A 15,717-nucleotide genomic window follows, 5' to 3' on the forward strand; every position below is an offset into this window, starting at 1 on the left:
CTCCCACGGCGCTGTTGCAGCACTGCCTCCTCCTCCCTCCCTAAATCTGCAGCGTGACTGGAAATAGGCTGAATTAATCAGCAGGCTGAAGCTCCACTCTGCACGGATCCGGATCCGCTGCGGCTCCAGCTCCTAGCTCCCCAGCCCTCGCCTCTCTTTCTCTCTCCTCTCACCCTCTCCCTCTCCCCCTTCCTGTCTCTTCTCCTCTCTGCTTGAGGGTGGCGGTGGAAGTTCTGTAGTTGACTTCTGTGGCTCAGGCTCTACCCCATGCTCTTTAAGCAGACAGAGCTATGGATGCCCCATCGGGGCAAATGCACCAAAGTGAGTATATGCCAACTTGGTTTTACATTTCTGTTACAAACGCCTTGTTCTCTGCTTTGGGTGCACGGCTTTGACTTAGCAATTTGCGCCAGTCTTGAAGGTGGGTGCCGAACCGCAGGCAGCTCAGATTATGAGGTAGCTGGGACTGAGGAAGGAGGCTGAGAATGGGAACCACAATGCCCGTGTGTCCAGGGAGCTGCCAGCCAGGCTTCCGAGGCACCCAGAGTAGGACTGGAGCTGAGTGTCCCAGTGGGGCATCCTATTGAGTTATGTTGGGACCTGGGTCTCCATGCACAGGTGACGGGAAGCCCTGGGCCTGGAAGCCACCCCTCCTTGGGGCCAGCAAGGAGGCTTTTTTTTTTTTTTTTTTCCCCCCCGGATCACATGGGTCATTGAGGTGGGAGCAACCAGGGCCAGGCTGATTTCTTCCTCAGTCTGGGTGGTCGCAGGAGGAAGAAGATGGGTCGATGGGTCGAAGTGCCAAGGTCAGCATGCGCCCGGAAGAGGAAGAAGCTTGAGGCTTTGCTTTGCCTGGCTGAAGACAAGGCTGATTTGTGTCTGGCCATGCTCAGAAGAGATTTATCCTAAAAAGGACCAGCTTCAGTGATTTAGGCACTATGTGGGTCCCTTCCCCACCTGCACTGGCTAAGAAAGCTGTGACCTGGAGACTTGGTTCAAGGGCCAGCCAGTTCTAATTAGTGGCTATCTGCTGTTGTCAAGGCTAAGGGTCCCCGTCTGTGTTTGTAACCTATCTACCTGAGCCTCTGGGACCTGGTTTCTGCTCCCCAAATAGGTGGAGTGGGAAGGAAAAGAGCAGCTGTGTGGACCTGTGAGGAGTCCTGAAAGGACAAGGGCTGGGGGCCAGGGACTTGTGGCTCCGGGCCACCTGGGAAACCTGACCGAGGTGGTGCGGGAGAGCTCAGGAGCGTTAGTTCTGGAAAGGCTTGTTAGACTGACCCAGATGCTCTGCGTCAGGCCCTGCAGATCTGGTCCTATTCAGTAGCGGGTTTTTTACAGTTCTGATTTGATGGATAGAGTCCTTTCCCCACCCTTCCGCTCCTTTAAAGCCCCATGCCCTCCCCGTGTCCCCCCTTTGATGACGGAGCAGGCAGGAGAAGTCCAGCTCATGAGGGGCGTTTGTGGCCAGCATCCCCTGAGCCTGGGTTTTGTAGGGGCTCAAGCTACTCTGTTGGGTCCACTTGAGTCTGACATTTAAAATGGCGGGATGGGGTTGCTTCTACCTGTAAAGCATCGGTGTGAGTGGGGAGGCAGGAGCCTGCCTCTGGTGTAGAGATCTCGACCAGCCATCCTGCCTCACCCTGGGAACGTCTTGGGAGGTGTCTGGCGGTGGGGCGGAGTGGCAGATTTTGAGCATCTGGAAGCAGGAAGAATCTCTTACTCCCTGTGGGTACTTAAGGCTGGGGCAGCTTTCTTGGCCCTGTGGACAAGAAAAGCAGACCTTCGGGTGGCGTGTGTACAAGTCAGGTCCTTCTTTCTCAAACCAACCATACGCATCCGTGTACAGGGTCCCCCCCCCCCCCCCCCCCGGTGCCCAGCCTCACTCGTGTATTGAGAAAGGCCGGCAGGGCCAGCTCGCGCGTGGCTCTTTCTTAATTTCCCTTGAAGATGCCCAAGTTCCGCCAAGTTCCTCGGCTTTGGCTCTCACGTTGCAGCAGGGAAGGTGCCGTGAGAGAAAACAGTGATTTTACCTGCAACCGGGACTCTCCCGCTGGAGACAGGGTGAGGTGTTGCTGTTCCGTGTCAGCGAGGGGGCCGTGGCATTTAGATGAGCGTGGCTGGGGCCAGGCAGAGGAGGCTGGCCCAGAAGGCTGTGTCCTCGCCCCAGGGCCTACCTGTACGGGCAGGCACTTTCTTCGGGAAGCATGTAATTACAGAATGGCTACTTTTGCTCTGCTGTGCTGTCTTTAATCGCCAGTCTGGAGCTGGTGTTCCTGGCCAGACACAACATGCGTGGGCAGACACACACAGTCCGTTCCGCAGGCCTCTGCTGGCCCTGACCCAGGAGCACTTTGCCCTCTGGCCCATACCTCCCACACCTGGAGACGCCTGGAGAACAGCAGTGTGCGGGTCCCAGGAAGCCGGGTGCAGAGAGAAAAGGAATCGGTTTCTGGGTTGTGGAAGGGGAGGCCCTGGGTTTGGGGGCACCTGGCATGAGGCAGCGGATGTCAGGACAGCCACAGGGCAAGCAGACGGGAAGTGTGGCTGTCCAAAGTCTAAAAGCCTGGCTGGAGGAGGGGCGCCACCCTGGTTCCCTGGTTGCTCCTCTTAGCCCTTGCCTGCCTTCCTGAGCATGGTCCGCATCCCAGACCCAGCAGCTTCCCACGTGACCTGCAGCCCCCTGGGATTTATCCCGCCCTCCCTCTGTCCTGCCCAATCCCCATCTCTTTGGCGGGCAGCCTTTCTACCTCTGCAGGCCAGCCCTTCCCTGCCTCCGGGAGGTTTTCTCACTGCAGCGTTCCTGGAGGCCCTGGCAAGTCCCAAGCTTCTTGGGAAGCTTCACGTCTCCCCCTGCGGAGAGGGAGCTCATAAAGCTCCTGGGGGAGAAGTGGGCAGGGGTGGAGGGGTGGTGTGGGAGGCCCTGTGTACCCAACTTCTTCTTCCCTGGCCCAAATCTTCTTCCCTGGCCCAGGCGTCACCCCCTGGGCCAGTCCCTTAGACATGAGAAGGCCTCGGGTCCCCTTTTCCTTTCTTCCTCCCCTCCCCCACTCCCGTGCAGGAGTCAGGGAAGCAGACGTACAGACCTCAGCCTTACCTGACACTCATTTGTCCTGGACCCCGGCTTTTCAGGAAGGCCCCAGGATCTCTGCCAGAGGGAGGTGGATGCTCTGGAGTATAGTATTTACCCATGCTAGGGTACGGGCCCTCTGCCCAGAGGGCCATTTCTTCCTGAGCTGAAATACCCAGTTATCCCCTCTGGGAAGAAGCAGCTCTTATCTTCATAATCCCCCAAAGCCAGCATGGAGAGTGGGGATTAGGGGAGATTTAGGCAAGGGATCTGGGAAGTCTTGGGGCCAGGTTTGCTCTGGAGCCCGTCCTAATTTCTCGGACTGAGAAAGCTGGCAATGGGCCAGTGTGGGGGCTCCACTCAGGTGGGTCCTACCAGGGCGGGTCTGCAGCCGGGAGACACTGCCCCCGTGCAGCATCCCATTCTAGTAATGGAGACGTGTGTCCTGTGAAAGACGAGGCTGCCAAGGAGAGGGCTGGATATGGAGAGAGGCACAGAGGAGGAAGTCTGGAACATTAGTGGGCAAAGCCAGGGCAGACCCCAGGGAAGGCAGGTGTGGAGTAGGGGAGGGCAATGGGCCGAGGCAGCCAGGGCGTCACCAGCTCAGCCACCCTTGATCAAGACTCAGTAGATGACCTCAGTCCCTTTCTTGACGCCCCAAGTCTAGGGCTTTGCTCCTTTTACTCAAGAACCTTTCCTGGTGGGAGCTCACACTGGTGCTCTTGGGATGGCCCTGGGAAAGACCCAGTTCTCCCCCAGCCCTCCTTTCCCCGGGGGTGTTCTTTTTCCCAGGACCCCCGACCTGGGGATCTGTGCATCAGATTCAATGTGTGCATCAATCCCAACTTCTGAAGTTTTGATTTAGTGGATTTGGGTGGGACCTGGGCATCCACCTTTTTAGAAGCTGCAGGTGTTTCTGCTAGAGATCCCGGGCTGACAACCCCTGATGGAGATGTCACTGGGATCCCAGAATCCGTGCGTGCATTCACTCAGCAAGCGTTCACTGAGCTGCTGCCGTGTGCCAGGCCCTGTCTTAGCAGTTGGCTGCAGGGGTGTGTGGAGATGGAAGAATTCAGACCTGTTTTCAGGGAACTGACAGCCAGGTGGGAGAGCCAGACAAGTACATCTATAATGACAGTTCTCCGTGATGCAGACTGTGAGCCAGGTTGTCCAGTGTGCTATTGGAATACAAACCTCTCCTGTAAGTGCAGCCCTTGGTTTTGGGAAAATTTCCCAGAGCAGGTGATCTTTGAGCTGAGTCTTGAAGGGGGAGTAAGAGTTGTCTGGGGCAGGCAGGGTGTTGTTGGTAGGAAAATGCAGAAAGGTACTCGCCCATCAGCTAGGAGAGCATGGCTTGCGTCAGGAGTGGAAGAAATGCCGGAAAGGGGACTGGAGAAACTAGCAGATCACAGATCATGCTTTGGAGTTTGGGCTTGATTGGCAAGATAAACGCGGTCAGTTGATCTGATGTCTGCTACTGTGGCTGGATGTCACAGTTGGTTTGGAAAAGGTAGAGACTGGAGGGGGGAAGGGGAGGTAAGGTTGGGGGGAGGGGGGTCACTGCAGGAGCTGTGCTGTCTGGGCCCGGAAGGGCCACATTCCAGGGTTTTGGATGAAACCACTCCTGGGCCCTGTGAAACAGCAGTACAGCAGTTGAGTAAACAGGCCAGAATTCAGGGCAGTGGTCAGGCTAGAGGTAAACTTCAGGAATTGTAAGCTTGGTGGTGATGAGCAACTACTCCATGATGGTGGCTGAGGTTGCCCTGGAAACTTATATGAATTTGTCGAGATGTCTTAGGGTGGGCTGTGGGGTTAGATGGACAGGAAAGAAAAGCCAGTCAGAGAAGGAGAAAACAGGAGCGAAACCCAGGAACGGGGCTGTCAATAAGAAGAGGCCAGGCTGGGGTCACACAGGACAACGTGGGTGGTCCCCAGTGTTGCCCAGGACCACCCCCATCCGTGCCCCGTTCCACCACCCTCGGTGACGTGACAATCGTCCCTTTCCTGGGAGCAACTGTCTTTTGTCTGAGATTGTGTCCTTCCCGATGCTGGAGCATCCTCCCTTCTGTGAAATGGTGGAAACAGAAGATCGTGGGTTTTTTTCTTAATGCTTTTACTAGGAACAATGAAGAGACAGCGTCTCTTTGTTAGTTATCCTCTCCCTGCTTAAAAACACACTATGTTTCGGCCTGTGAAATATAAAGACGGCAGCAGAGATAGAGGGGAGGTGAGGGGCCAGATCGGTGCGAGGGGTGGGGAGATGCCGATGGCCTTGGAAGGTGGGTTAGGAAACCCTGAGTAGAGAGAGTTGCGGGTCTGTTTCTGTTTTAAACTTGGCCTTGAGGAGTAGGGGATTTTTAACGTGGTGGAGATTTGAGCCAACACCCTGAGGGCTGGGACTAGTGGAGGAAGAGGAGGGAGGATTCAGGGGGGAGGGATGAGGGAAGGCCACTCCAGGCAGTGACTGGGTGGGGGGGGGGGTGCCCAGAGAGATGCTGAGGGCCTTCTGCTTCCCTCCCAGGGCGAGCCACCCTTGGCCCTGGGCCTGTCCACCCGGAAGGCCCTCAGCATCCTGAAGGAGCAGCTCGAGGCGGTGCTGGAAGGACACCTGAAGGAACGGAAGAAATGTCTCACGTGGAAGGTGAAGGAAGCTTCTTCACAGGGAGCCCAGAGCCTGAGTGGGATGGCGGAGAGGCGTGGGAGGCCCGTGACTCTCCCCGTGACCCTGGGCTGCCTCGCAGACTCATGTCCTGGGTGCACTTGGCGCAGGAGCCCGGGAGGAGACCGAGGCAGCCCTGGGGGGGAGGGGAGGGCGGGGGGGGGGGGGCAACCAGTCGGTCGGAGGGCTGGGGCAGGGTCAAGCAGCTGTGGGAGGAAGGCGGCCAGATTCCAGCAGGACGCTGCGTCCCGGCTCCTTCCCCGGGCCCTCGCTCCCCGCCGCCCTTCCTCACCTCCTCACCTCCTCACCTCCTCAGGAGATGTGGAGAAGCAGCTTCCTGCACCACAGTAACCGCTGCTCCTGCTTCCACTGGCCGGGCGCCTCGCTCATGCTGCTGGCGGTGCTGCTGCTGCTGGGCTGCCACGGGGGCCAGCCGGCGGGCAGGTGAGCTGCCTCCCTCCTCCGAGCCGCCCCACCCCTGCCTCAGGTTTAGCATGTCTGCACCACCACCCTCCCCCCCCCCCCCCGCCCCCCGCCCGGGTTGTTAGGAATCCTCAGTCCCTTGGCTGGCTGCTGTCAGCACCAGAACCAGACACGCTTTCCAGAAGGGGCCGGGGCGGGGGGCCCCTCTCCCTGCTAGAACCCCCTTCACTCCTTCCTGCCAGCCACGGGGCCGAGCTGGTGAGCGCCTCGGCGCTGTGCCTCCTGCTCCTTCTCAACCTCATCCTCATCGGGCGGCAAGATCGGCTGAAGCGCAGGGAGGTAGAGCGGAGGCTCCGAGGGATCATTGACCGAATCCAAGGTGAGGCCAAAGGTCAGGCGTGCCAGGCGTGATGCGTCGGAGCCCTGTGAGCTCTTCTCCCGAGTCCCAGCCAGGAGCCTGGCACACGGGTGGTCAGCATTCTGGCGGCTGTTGGCGTCAAGAGAGTGAGAAGGCTCACCTGCCCTCTTTTGAGCAGGACAGTGATAGCCAGGGACACCTAGGCGCATGCAGGTGTTGGCCTGGGCACGGCACGCAGGCTTGCTAACGGTGGGAGACTAACAGAGAAGACCCTCTCTTGGCAGGAGAACAGTGAGATTTTTCCCTTCCACGTCTGTCTTGTCCGGTGCTACTGGGCCGGGGCAGGTGGGAAGATGGGCCAGAGAAGTCTAAGACCTGCAAGAATCAGGGGTGGGGGCCCGGAGCCGGGAGCCCCAAATGGAGCAGCCCTGATCCTAAAGAAGGGAGTTGCTCAGTCAGATTTCTGCTTGTCCTTTCATTCAGGTAGTGGTTACACCCCAGCTATGGATCGGGGGTGTTAGGTTCTTCAGAGAGACGGTGGTTCCCACTTCCCAAGGGCATGTGGTCTTGTAAGAGAAACACCTGTTGTCTGAGACCTTTCTCTAACTGTACTGGGCAGCAGACATTTGAATGCTAAATGAGGGGATGCCTGGGTGGCTCAGTTGGTTGAGTGTCTGACTCTTGATTTTGGCCGAGGTCATGATCCCAAGGTCATGGGATCGAGTCCCATGTCGGGCTCTGTGCTGAGTATGGAGACTGGTTAAGATTCTCTTCCTGTCTCCCTCTGCCCCTCTCCCCCACTTGCATTCTCTATCTAAAATTAAAAAAATTTTTTTTAATTATTATAAATAAATAAATAAATAAATAAATAAATGCTAAGTGAGAAGACGTTGCTTCATTCTGAAATGACCAATGAGTTGCAGCCATGTGCCAGGCACAGGAAGTGACTGAGAAAGATGGGCCCTGCCCTCCGAGAGCTTAGTCTCTTGCTCAGGAAGCATCCATGGCTCCCTGTTGCTCATCAAAGCATCCCAGAAACTCTGGCCCAGGCTCCAACCTTCCTCTCCAGCCTCTTCTCCTGCTACTCACCCTCACGTGAAAACGACTCCCCAGTCCTGAAACCACTGTGGACTTCCCTGCTTCTGTGCCTCCGTCCTGCTGTCCTGCCTGCCCTGCTCCTCCCTCACTCGGCTCTAACTGAAGATCTTGCCCCTCCTTCAGGACCCACCCTTTTGCCCTGAAGCCACCTCTGATCACATCAGCTCCTCTGTGCTCCCTGCAGCACTGGGATCTTTCCTAACACTCTGAGCACATGCTTGCCTTGCTTTGGTGTTATCTGCCCACATGCATCTCTCTTTTCGGTTATGGCTCCTCAAGGGCAGGGACTGTGTCTTCTTTGATCTTTGCACCCCTCAAAGCCCTCGGCCATGGTTATGAAATGTCTTTGAATGGAACGGGGCTACAAAGAAGAAGAGCTTCAGGTGTTCAGAGGCCTTGGCGGTGCCTGGGCTGGAGCGGTGGGAAAGGCTTCACAGGGGAGGTGGCCTTGGGCGAGTCGGAGTGAATGGTGTGGGTTGCGGCAAACCTTCTGGGAAAGGAAGGAGAAAGAAGGCCGCGCTCCACGGTGTGTGCTGCCGGGTGGCTGGGGTGTGGGGCTGTGGGTGAGGTGCTTTTCCTCTTTCCATTCTCGTCAGATGCGCTCAGGGATGGCAAGGAGATCAAGTGGCCGGATGCCATGTACCCAGACCTCCACATGCCCTTTGCACCATCCTGGTCCCTGCACTGGGCATACAGAGATGGACATCTGGTCAACCTGCCAGTTAGCCTGTTGGTGGAAGGAGACATCATAGCTCTGAGGCCCGGCCAGGAATCGTTCGCCTCTCTGAGGGGGATCAAGGTAGCTCAGGACTTTTCTCCTCCCCTGGAAATGCCGTGGGAGCATCCACAGGCAATGGTGGGAGGGCCCCAGGGCTTAATCCTGAAGCTTCCTGGCCAGCTCACAGGCTTCTTGGCAAGGGCTCTTAGGAGAACAGAGAAGGGCTAGAATATTTTTCTCCTTCTTGGACTGTTCTTTCTTTTCTCTGCCCCTTAAGCTTGTGGGAATCCAGTTCCACAGCTGCCCCAACCCTCCGCCCCACAGCTGACTCTTTGCTAACTGATGGTCCCTAACCCAATGAACTGCTTCCATTTAGCTGGAATTGTCAAGGAAGGGTGGCTTCCGAATGAACCTGTTAATTGCCCTCAACCTCCTCCCCCTTCCTCCCTGGCAGGATGATGAACACATTGTCTTAGAGCCGGGAGACCTGTTTCCCCCTTTCTCTCCACCCCCTTCCCCCAGGGGAGAAGTGAAGAAAGGGCCACAGAACCCCCAGCAGCACAGACTCTTCCGCGTCCTTGAGACCCCTGTGATTGACAACATCAGGTAGGGTTGCTACCCTGCCTTCCTTCTGTCCCCTGACTTATCCTCGTCCCTAGTGGCTCTGTGAGCTGGGGGCAGGGGGTGGGTGACAAGGAGCCTTGTTTACGCTGAGGTTCCCTTAGGGCAGGCACCTCTATGGGGTCTTTTCTTTAGTGTCTCATGAGCATTCCTAGACTGGGTGATTGTTCCTCTCCCCCCTGTTGGAACTCTGAGGGGACAGCTCTGGAGGCTGCCCCAGACCCCTCTCTTGGGGGGCGGGGGACTTGGTGGGGGCCAGGGAATAGGAGAGATTGCCTGACTCAGTGATGCCCCGTAAAGGTGCATGTTTCTGGCCTCTTCCTGAGAGCTTGCACAACTGTAGGGTCACCCCTTTCTGCAGGTGGTGCCTGGACATGGCCCTGTCCCGCCCAGTCACTGCTCTGGACAACGAGCGGTTCACGGTGCAGTCGGTGATGTTGCACTACGCTGTGCCTGTGGTCCTGGTGCGTGAGGCGGGCCGCGCAGGGCAGGGGAGAGGGCCAAGAGAAAGGGGGAGCCTCAGGGCCAGATTCAGGTGAGCGTGTGAGTGAAGACAGGGATCCCAGAGTGAGCTGGCCAGTGCTGGGGTTGGGGGCGTGTAAGTGGGCAGAGGAAAGGGAACCTTAGAGCCCGAGTGTCTCTCTGGGTGGTGGGGGCTAAGGCTGCACCTCTCCTGTGCCCCAAAGGCCGGCTTCCTCATCACCAATGCCCTGCGCTTTATGCTGAATGCCCCTGGGGTCACGTCCTGGCAGTACACCCTCCTCCAGCTACAGGTAACCCCCACCCTATCCCGACTGTCGTGCTTTGCACTTTCTGTGGATCCTGGGTCCCCTCATGGCACCCTGACTGTTCCTTCCTCTCTGTAGCCCCAGGGTCCCTCAGGCTTCAAACTTAAGAATGCCTGCTTTCCTTCTTCTCTTCTTGCCCTGGACAGCTGTCCCTTTCTACTCAGGGAATGGCTTCAGGGCCGGGGAAGCCCTTCCCTCCCTCCCTCCTTCCAGGCCAGCAGCTCCTTGGGAGCCTTCAGTGTGGTTCGCGCTTTCCCAGGTGAACGGCGTCCTGCCCGTCCTCCCCCTGCTCTTTCCAGCCCTCTGGGTTCTGGCGACCGCCTGTGGAGAAGCCCGCGTCCTGGCTCAGATGAGCAAGGCCTCTCCCAGCTCCTTGGTAGGTTGTTCCAAGGCATCTGGGGGACAGTGCAAAAAGAATACAAACCAGGAGCAAAAAGAGGGTGCCCAGCGAATGGGTGCAGAGGGTGCCCAGCGAATGGGGGCCCAGCGAATGGGGGCCCGGCATGTGGGCAGGACTTGGGCAGCTCTCCAGGCCAGGCCTGGGAGAGGCCGGTGAGCGTCTGTCCTGGCGCTCAGCAGACAGGGGATTCGGGGACTGCCCAGGTGTCCTTTACCAACGGCGTTCGGAGCCTTGCTGGCGTGGGGCCCCCCACCTTCCAGCTCGGAGGCCTGTGTGAGGGTGGCCCCCTGAGCCGGCTCCCTCTTCTCTGCGCAGCTGGCCAAGTTCTCGGAGGACACTCTCAGCAGCTATACAGAAGCCGTCTCCTCTCAGGTATGCTCACCTGGGACACCTTTGGCCCCAGGCCCCCGTAGGCACCGACCCGAGCTCCCTCAAGCTGGCCCCTTGTGGAACCCTGGGGCTCCCCTGCCTTGTGGCCATTGAGTCTCCTGTCTCATGAGGGCAGCGCGCTTTGCCCAGACAAATGCCTCTCCAACCCCAACTTCCTGGCATCCCTGCACTGTTTCCTCTGTTGGCCCCAGAGGCTATCTCTAGGGAAATAATGCTGGACTTTGCCTCTTCCGCCAGGAAATGCTACGCTGCATTTGGGGTCACTTCCTGCGGGTGATCCAGGGGACGTCGCCGACGCTGAGCCATAGTTCCAGCCTGTTGCACAGCTTGGGCTCTGTCACGGTGAGGCTGGGCCCCGTGGGAGGACCCCGCCTCAGCTGGCCTGCCGCCTGGCTATGTGTGGGGTGCCTTTCTGCCACTTACGCGGACCCTGGCAAGTTGGGGAATGCCAAGCCCCCTTCCCAATTCCTGTCTCTCCCTGCAGGTCCTATGCTGTGTGGACAAACAGGGGATCCTGTCGTGGCCAAACCCCAGCCCGGAGACCGTGTTGTTCTTCAGTGGGAAGGTGGAGCCCCCCCACAGCAGCCACGAGGACCTAACAGATGACCTGTCCACCCGCTCCTTCTGCCACCCCGAGGTAGAGGAGGAGGTATGGCCGGCTCCCGGGGACCCAGCTCTGGGCCCGGCCGGTGGCCTCGGGGAGGGCGAGGCTAAGAGGGAGAAGGACGGCTCGAGCGCCATTAGGGTCTGCTGGGCAGTTGAGGCGGAGCCCCCACAGCCAGCAGTGAAGGGACGTAACTGCCCTGCCTCCTTGGTCCGTGGCAGCCGTTGGGACCCCAGTCCGAGGCCTGTGCTCCTTGTTCTCTTCAGCCCCACGAACGAGATGCCCTCCTGGCTGGCTCCCTGAACACTTCCCTGCACCTTTCCAATGAGCAGGAACGCGGTGACTGGCCCGGTGACGGTCCCAAGCCCCCTGAGTTCTACTCTTGCCACAAAGCACACGGCCGCAGCAAACACCCGTCCGGCTCCAATGTGAGCTTCAGCAGGGACACAGAGGGTGGTGAAGAAGAGCCTGGCAAGGTGAGAGGAAGGTGGAGAGCAGCCGTGGGGTGTCCCGGCCTCCCCGCCGAAGAGGCTATGGGGTGCAGATGTCACGGCCTCCATTCCCAGGCCGCCAGGCTTGGCCAGGCAGGGCCGTCTCCCAAGGCCTCATCTGGGACCCTTCCGGGAAGTAGGCCCTTTCTCCCTTTCTGGATTTCGCGGATGGTAATTGGTCGGGGCGAGGCCCTTTCTCCTAGTTACCACCTTCTAAAGACAGAAAGCTGGCGGCTTCCTCTAAAATATTTCCACCTGCCTGAAAGAGATCCTTCATTGTTCCCTCCCTGGCCTGGGTACTGCCATCGTTGGGGGTAGCTACTAGAAGCAGCTGAAGGCCAGCAAGGGCAGGGAGAGGGTGTCGGGGAGGGATGCACAGAGCGTGAGCACGAACCCTCCAGTCTGACGCTGTCCTCTCCCCTCCACGTTTTCCTCGAGGCCCAGCCCGGACTGGAGGGCGAGCCCTACGAAGCGGAGGACTTTGTGTGTGACTACCACCTGGAGATGCTGAGCCTGTCACAGGACCAGCAGAACCCCTCCTGCATCCAGTTCGATGACTCCAACTGGCAGCTGCACCTTACCTCCCTGAAGCCCCTGGGTCTCAACGTGCTGCTGAACTTGTGTAACGCCAGCGTCACGGAGCGGCTGTGCCGGTTCTCAGACCACCTGTGCAACATCGCCCTGCAGGAGAGCCACAGCGCCGTCCTGCCCGTGCACGTACCCTGGGGCCTCTGCGAGCTGGCCCGCCTCATAGGTATGCTGGCCGCCGCTTCCGAACCTACTGGTGCCCTGTGGCCGCATGGAGAGCGCCGTCAGCCCTCTTAGCTTCTTTTTTTTTTTTTTTTTTACTGTTTATTTATTTATTTTGAGAGAGAGAATGCAAGCAGGGGAGGAGCAGAGAGAGGGAGAGAGAATCCCAAGCAGGCTCCATGCTGTCAGCACAGAGCCTGATGTGGGGCTCGAACTCATGAACTGTGAAATCATGACCTGAGCCAAAATCGAGTCGGACGCTCAACCAACTGAGCCAGCCAGTGCCCCAGCCCTCTTAGGCTCTGACCACCCCCTTTAACCAGGCACCGTTCGGCAGTGCTTCCTCATCTCGTCTTGGAAAGTAACCAACAGCGGGATGAGCAGGGGAAAAGAAGCAGCCCAGCCTGACTCGGCTTGTCTCCGTGCCAGGGAGGGCGGTGCAGGTGCTTCCTCCCGGACGCTCTGAGTTGCTATCCCTCCCCCTGCAGGCTTCACTCCTGGGGCCAAGGAGCTCTTCAAACAGGAAAACCACCTTGCACTCTACCGCCTCCCCAGTGCCGAGATGGTGAAGGAAACCTCGCTGGGAAGGCTCTCCTGTGTCACCAAGCGGCGCCCCCCCCTCAGCCACATGATCAGCCTCTTCATCAAGGACACCACCACCAGTGAGCCTTCCAGGCTTGGCCAGCATCAGGCCAGACCTTCCTGGAGCTTGGCAGGGCGGAGCTTCTTTTAGGCATCCCTCTTTAGCGGCAGCCCGGGCAGATGAGCGGTAGATAACGTCCCGAGTCTTCTTTGCACGTGGCAGGGATTGGATTTGGGGACTGGGGCTGGGATGGCGTGGCCACAGGGGCCGGGACTGTTTGAAGGACGGGTGGCCTAGTGTCTGTATCACAAGCCCGGCACCTCCCACATAAGCCTGGGGTATTGTGTGGAGACCCCCAAGGTCTCCTTAGCACCCTTCTCGAGGATGGCAGGGTGTTCCCTGAGTGAGTGAGCCGGGAGGAGGGCAGCGGTGGCTTGGGGCACTCACGGCTCGGCCTCTTCCTCCCTGCCTCAGGTACAGAACAGATGCTGTCCCATGGCACGGCGGATGTGGTCTTAGAGGCCTGCACGGACTTCTGGGACGGGGCCGACATCTACCCTCTTTCGGGTTCTGACAGGTGGGTGAGGAGGCACATGCCAGTGCTGGTCGCAGACCGCCCTGCCATCTGCCTTCCCGCCGGCCCACGGGCAGGGGGGCATCTCAGGACTGCTGGCCTCACTCCTGCCCTGCTTCCCTGGCAGAAAGAAAGTGCTGGATTTCTACCAGCGAGCCTGCTTGTCTGGCTACTGCTCTGCCTTTGCCTACAAGCCCATGAGCTGCGCCCTCTCCTCTCAACTCAACGGCAAGTGCATTGAGCTGGTGCAGGCGCCTGGCCAAAGCAGCATCTTCACCATGTGCGAGCTGCCCAGCACTGTCCCCATCAAGCTCAGCACCCGCCGCAACAGCTGGAGCTCTGACGGTACCGTGCACATCCGTCCCTGTGGGGGCCCCGAGTGGGGAGGGCTTCCGGAGGGCCGTGGAGTCCATGATAGCAGAAGGGACAGTGGGCGCAGCATCAAGGTGGCACTTACCGCCTGGTGATGTGGGCCAGTCCCTTAGCCTTTTCGTGGATAGGTAGGTGCTTGCTCTGCTCTGCTCTCCTCACAGGTTTCTTGTGACACTCCGGTGGGATACTGGATAGCAAAGGGCTTTCTTTGAAAGTTATAAAATAGCAGTATTTATAGAACATTGGCCTTACTTGAATCAGACAAAAGGCCAGGTCACAACCCTGCTGAAACAGAGGGACTCAGAGCCACCCTGCCCCTCCCCACTCCACCAAACAGACAGACTCACAGGGGTCTTATGACCCAAAAGACCATGAATTGAGGCCATTGCTGAGAGTGAGGGCAGCCCCCTAGCCTCGGACCAGGGCTGGGCTCTATCGTTACTCCTGAGGATTGTCACCTGACTGATGAGTACCTCTCGTTGTCTTTTCTCCTGTGTCCGTTGGCTCCTTTGTATGTCTTGGCTGTGTGTGTGCGTGGCTGTGTGTGGTCCCCCGGGGCCCACGTGCTCATTGATTTGGGTGTGGCATCTGTGTGTGTGGCCTGGGCCGCCTCCTGGAATCTGCTGGCTCCTGGGTGTTCCTGGCCGGGCTCTGTGCCTTGTGCCTACCTGAAGAAGGGATCGGGGAGGTGCTGGAGAAGGAAGACTGTATGCAGGCCCTGAGCGGCCAGATCTTCATGGGCATGGTGTCCTCCCAGTACCAGGCCCGGCTGGACATCGTGCGCCTCATCGACGGGCTGGTCAATGCCTGCATCCGCTTCGTCTACTTCTCTTTGGAGGATGAGCTCAAAAGCAAGGTGGGGAGAGCCACCCCTCTCTGCTGCCCCTGATCCTTTCTCCCATGGGCTTGTGGGCCCATCTGTTCATGGCCATCTGCCTTTTGCAGGTGTTTGCAGAAAAGATGGGCCTGGAGACAGGTTGGAACTGCCACATCTCTCTCACGCCCAATGGGGACATGCCTGGCTCTGAGATCCCCCCCTCCAGCCCTAGCCATGCTGGCTCCCTGCATGATGACCTGAATCAGGGTAAGGGCGAAGTTTTGTGGTGGGGACGAGGTGGGTGTGGGCACTTCTCTCCTGGGAGCTACAGCTAGAAAGAGCCTCCGCAGATCCTTCCTGATAAGTACATTCCCTTGGAAAATGGCTCTCGTCTCCCCGCGGTAACAACAGTTGACAGCGAAGGAGAGGAGACCCAGATGCAGGAAGTTCTCTGCCATCTTCAGGGCAAGGAAAGGCCCCCAGAAAGGCTGACTCCAAGGTGAAGGACAGGCTTTCATCTCCACAGTGTCCCGAGACGATGCAGAAGGGCTCCTTCTGATGGAGGAGGAGGGTCACTCTGACCTCATTAGCTTCCAGCCGACAGACAGTGACCTCCCCAGCTTCCTGGAGGACTGCAACCGGGTATGACGGCAGGGTCTGTGCCCCTTCACCCCCAGAGGTAGCTGAATCACTGGCCCCGAGAAGGGGGGCAGGGAGGGACGGACCCTTCTCCCCAGTCCTGAGGCTCCTGGCATCTCTGCTCTCTCCAGGCCAAGCTGCCCCGAGGCATCCACCAGGTGCGTCCCCACCTGCAGAACATTGACAACGTGCCCCTGCTAGTGCCCCTGTTCACCGACTGTACCCCCGAGAGTGAGTACCGTAGAGGAATCTGGGCTGGACGAGCTTGGGAATCCAGGGGGCTGGAGCTGTGGGTGTGCCCTTTCTAGGGAGTCAGAAGTGACAATCGTTCCATGATATTCATGCTCCTGGGGGTAGGATTGTCC

General features: G+C 58.6%; 1 protein-coding gene across 13 annotated transcripts in view; it reads left to right on the plus strand.

Moving 5' to 3' along the window:
* Positions 1-15,717, plus strand: part of TMEM94 (transmembrane protein 94) — a 33,896-nt gene that overhangs the window by 14,023 nt on the left and 4,156 nt on the right. For 3 of the 13 annotated variants that reach the window (XM_047832046.1, XM_047832047.1, XM_047832045.1), the window contains 20 exons: positions 5,589-5,708; positions 6,043-6,170; positions 6,392-6,528; positions 8,202-8,404; positions 8,778-8,929; positions 9,306-9,408; positions 9,631-9,717; positions 9,992-10,108; positions 10,448-10,504; positions 10,760-10,864; positions 11,007-11,171; positions 11,393-11,602; positions 12,056-12,371; positions 12,856-13,029; positions 13,425-13,527; positions 13,652-13,869; positions 14,571-14,752; positions 14,842-14,980; positions 15,240-15,355; positions 15,484-15,583. In XM_047832046.1, the coding sequence (XP_047688002.1) occupies positions 5,589-5,708; positions 6,043-6,170; positions 6,392-6,528; positions 8,202-8,404; positions 8,778-8,929; positions 9,306-9,408; positions 9,631-9,717; positions 9,992-10,108; positions 10,448-10,504; positions 10,760-10,864; positions 11,007-11,171; positions 11,393-11,602; positions 12,056-12,371; positions 12,856-13,029; positions 13,425-13,527; positions 13,652-13,869; positions 14,571-14,752; positions 14,842-14,980; positions 15,240-15,355; positions 15,484-15,583 (2,932 nt within the window). Of the gene's footprint in view, positions 1-102; positions 322-5,588; positions 5,709-6,042; positions 6,171-6,391; positions 6,529-8,201; positions 8,405-8,777; positions 8,930-9,305; positions 9,409-9,630; positions 9,718-9,991; positions 10,109-10,447; positions 10,505-10,759; positions 10,865-11,006; positions 11,172-11,392; positions 11,603-12,055; positions 12,372-12,855; positions 13,030-13,424; positions 13,528-13,651; positions 13,870-14,570; positions 14,753-14,841; positions 14,981-15,239; positions 15,356-15,483; positions 15,584-15,717 lie in introns of those variants that run through there. The other 10 variants (XR_007146726.1, XM_047832044.1, XM_047832041.1 and 7 more) reach the window with 10 other exon arrangements.

The sequence above is a fragment of the Prionailurus viverrinus genome, chromosome E1 (assembly GCF_022837055.1).
Source record: "Prionailurus viverrinus isolate Anna chromosome E1, UM_Priviv_1.0, whole genome shotgun sequence".
NCBI classification, from domain to species: Eukaryota; Metazoa; Chordata; class Mammalia; order Carnivora; family Felidae; genus Prionailurus; species Prionailurus viverrinus.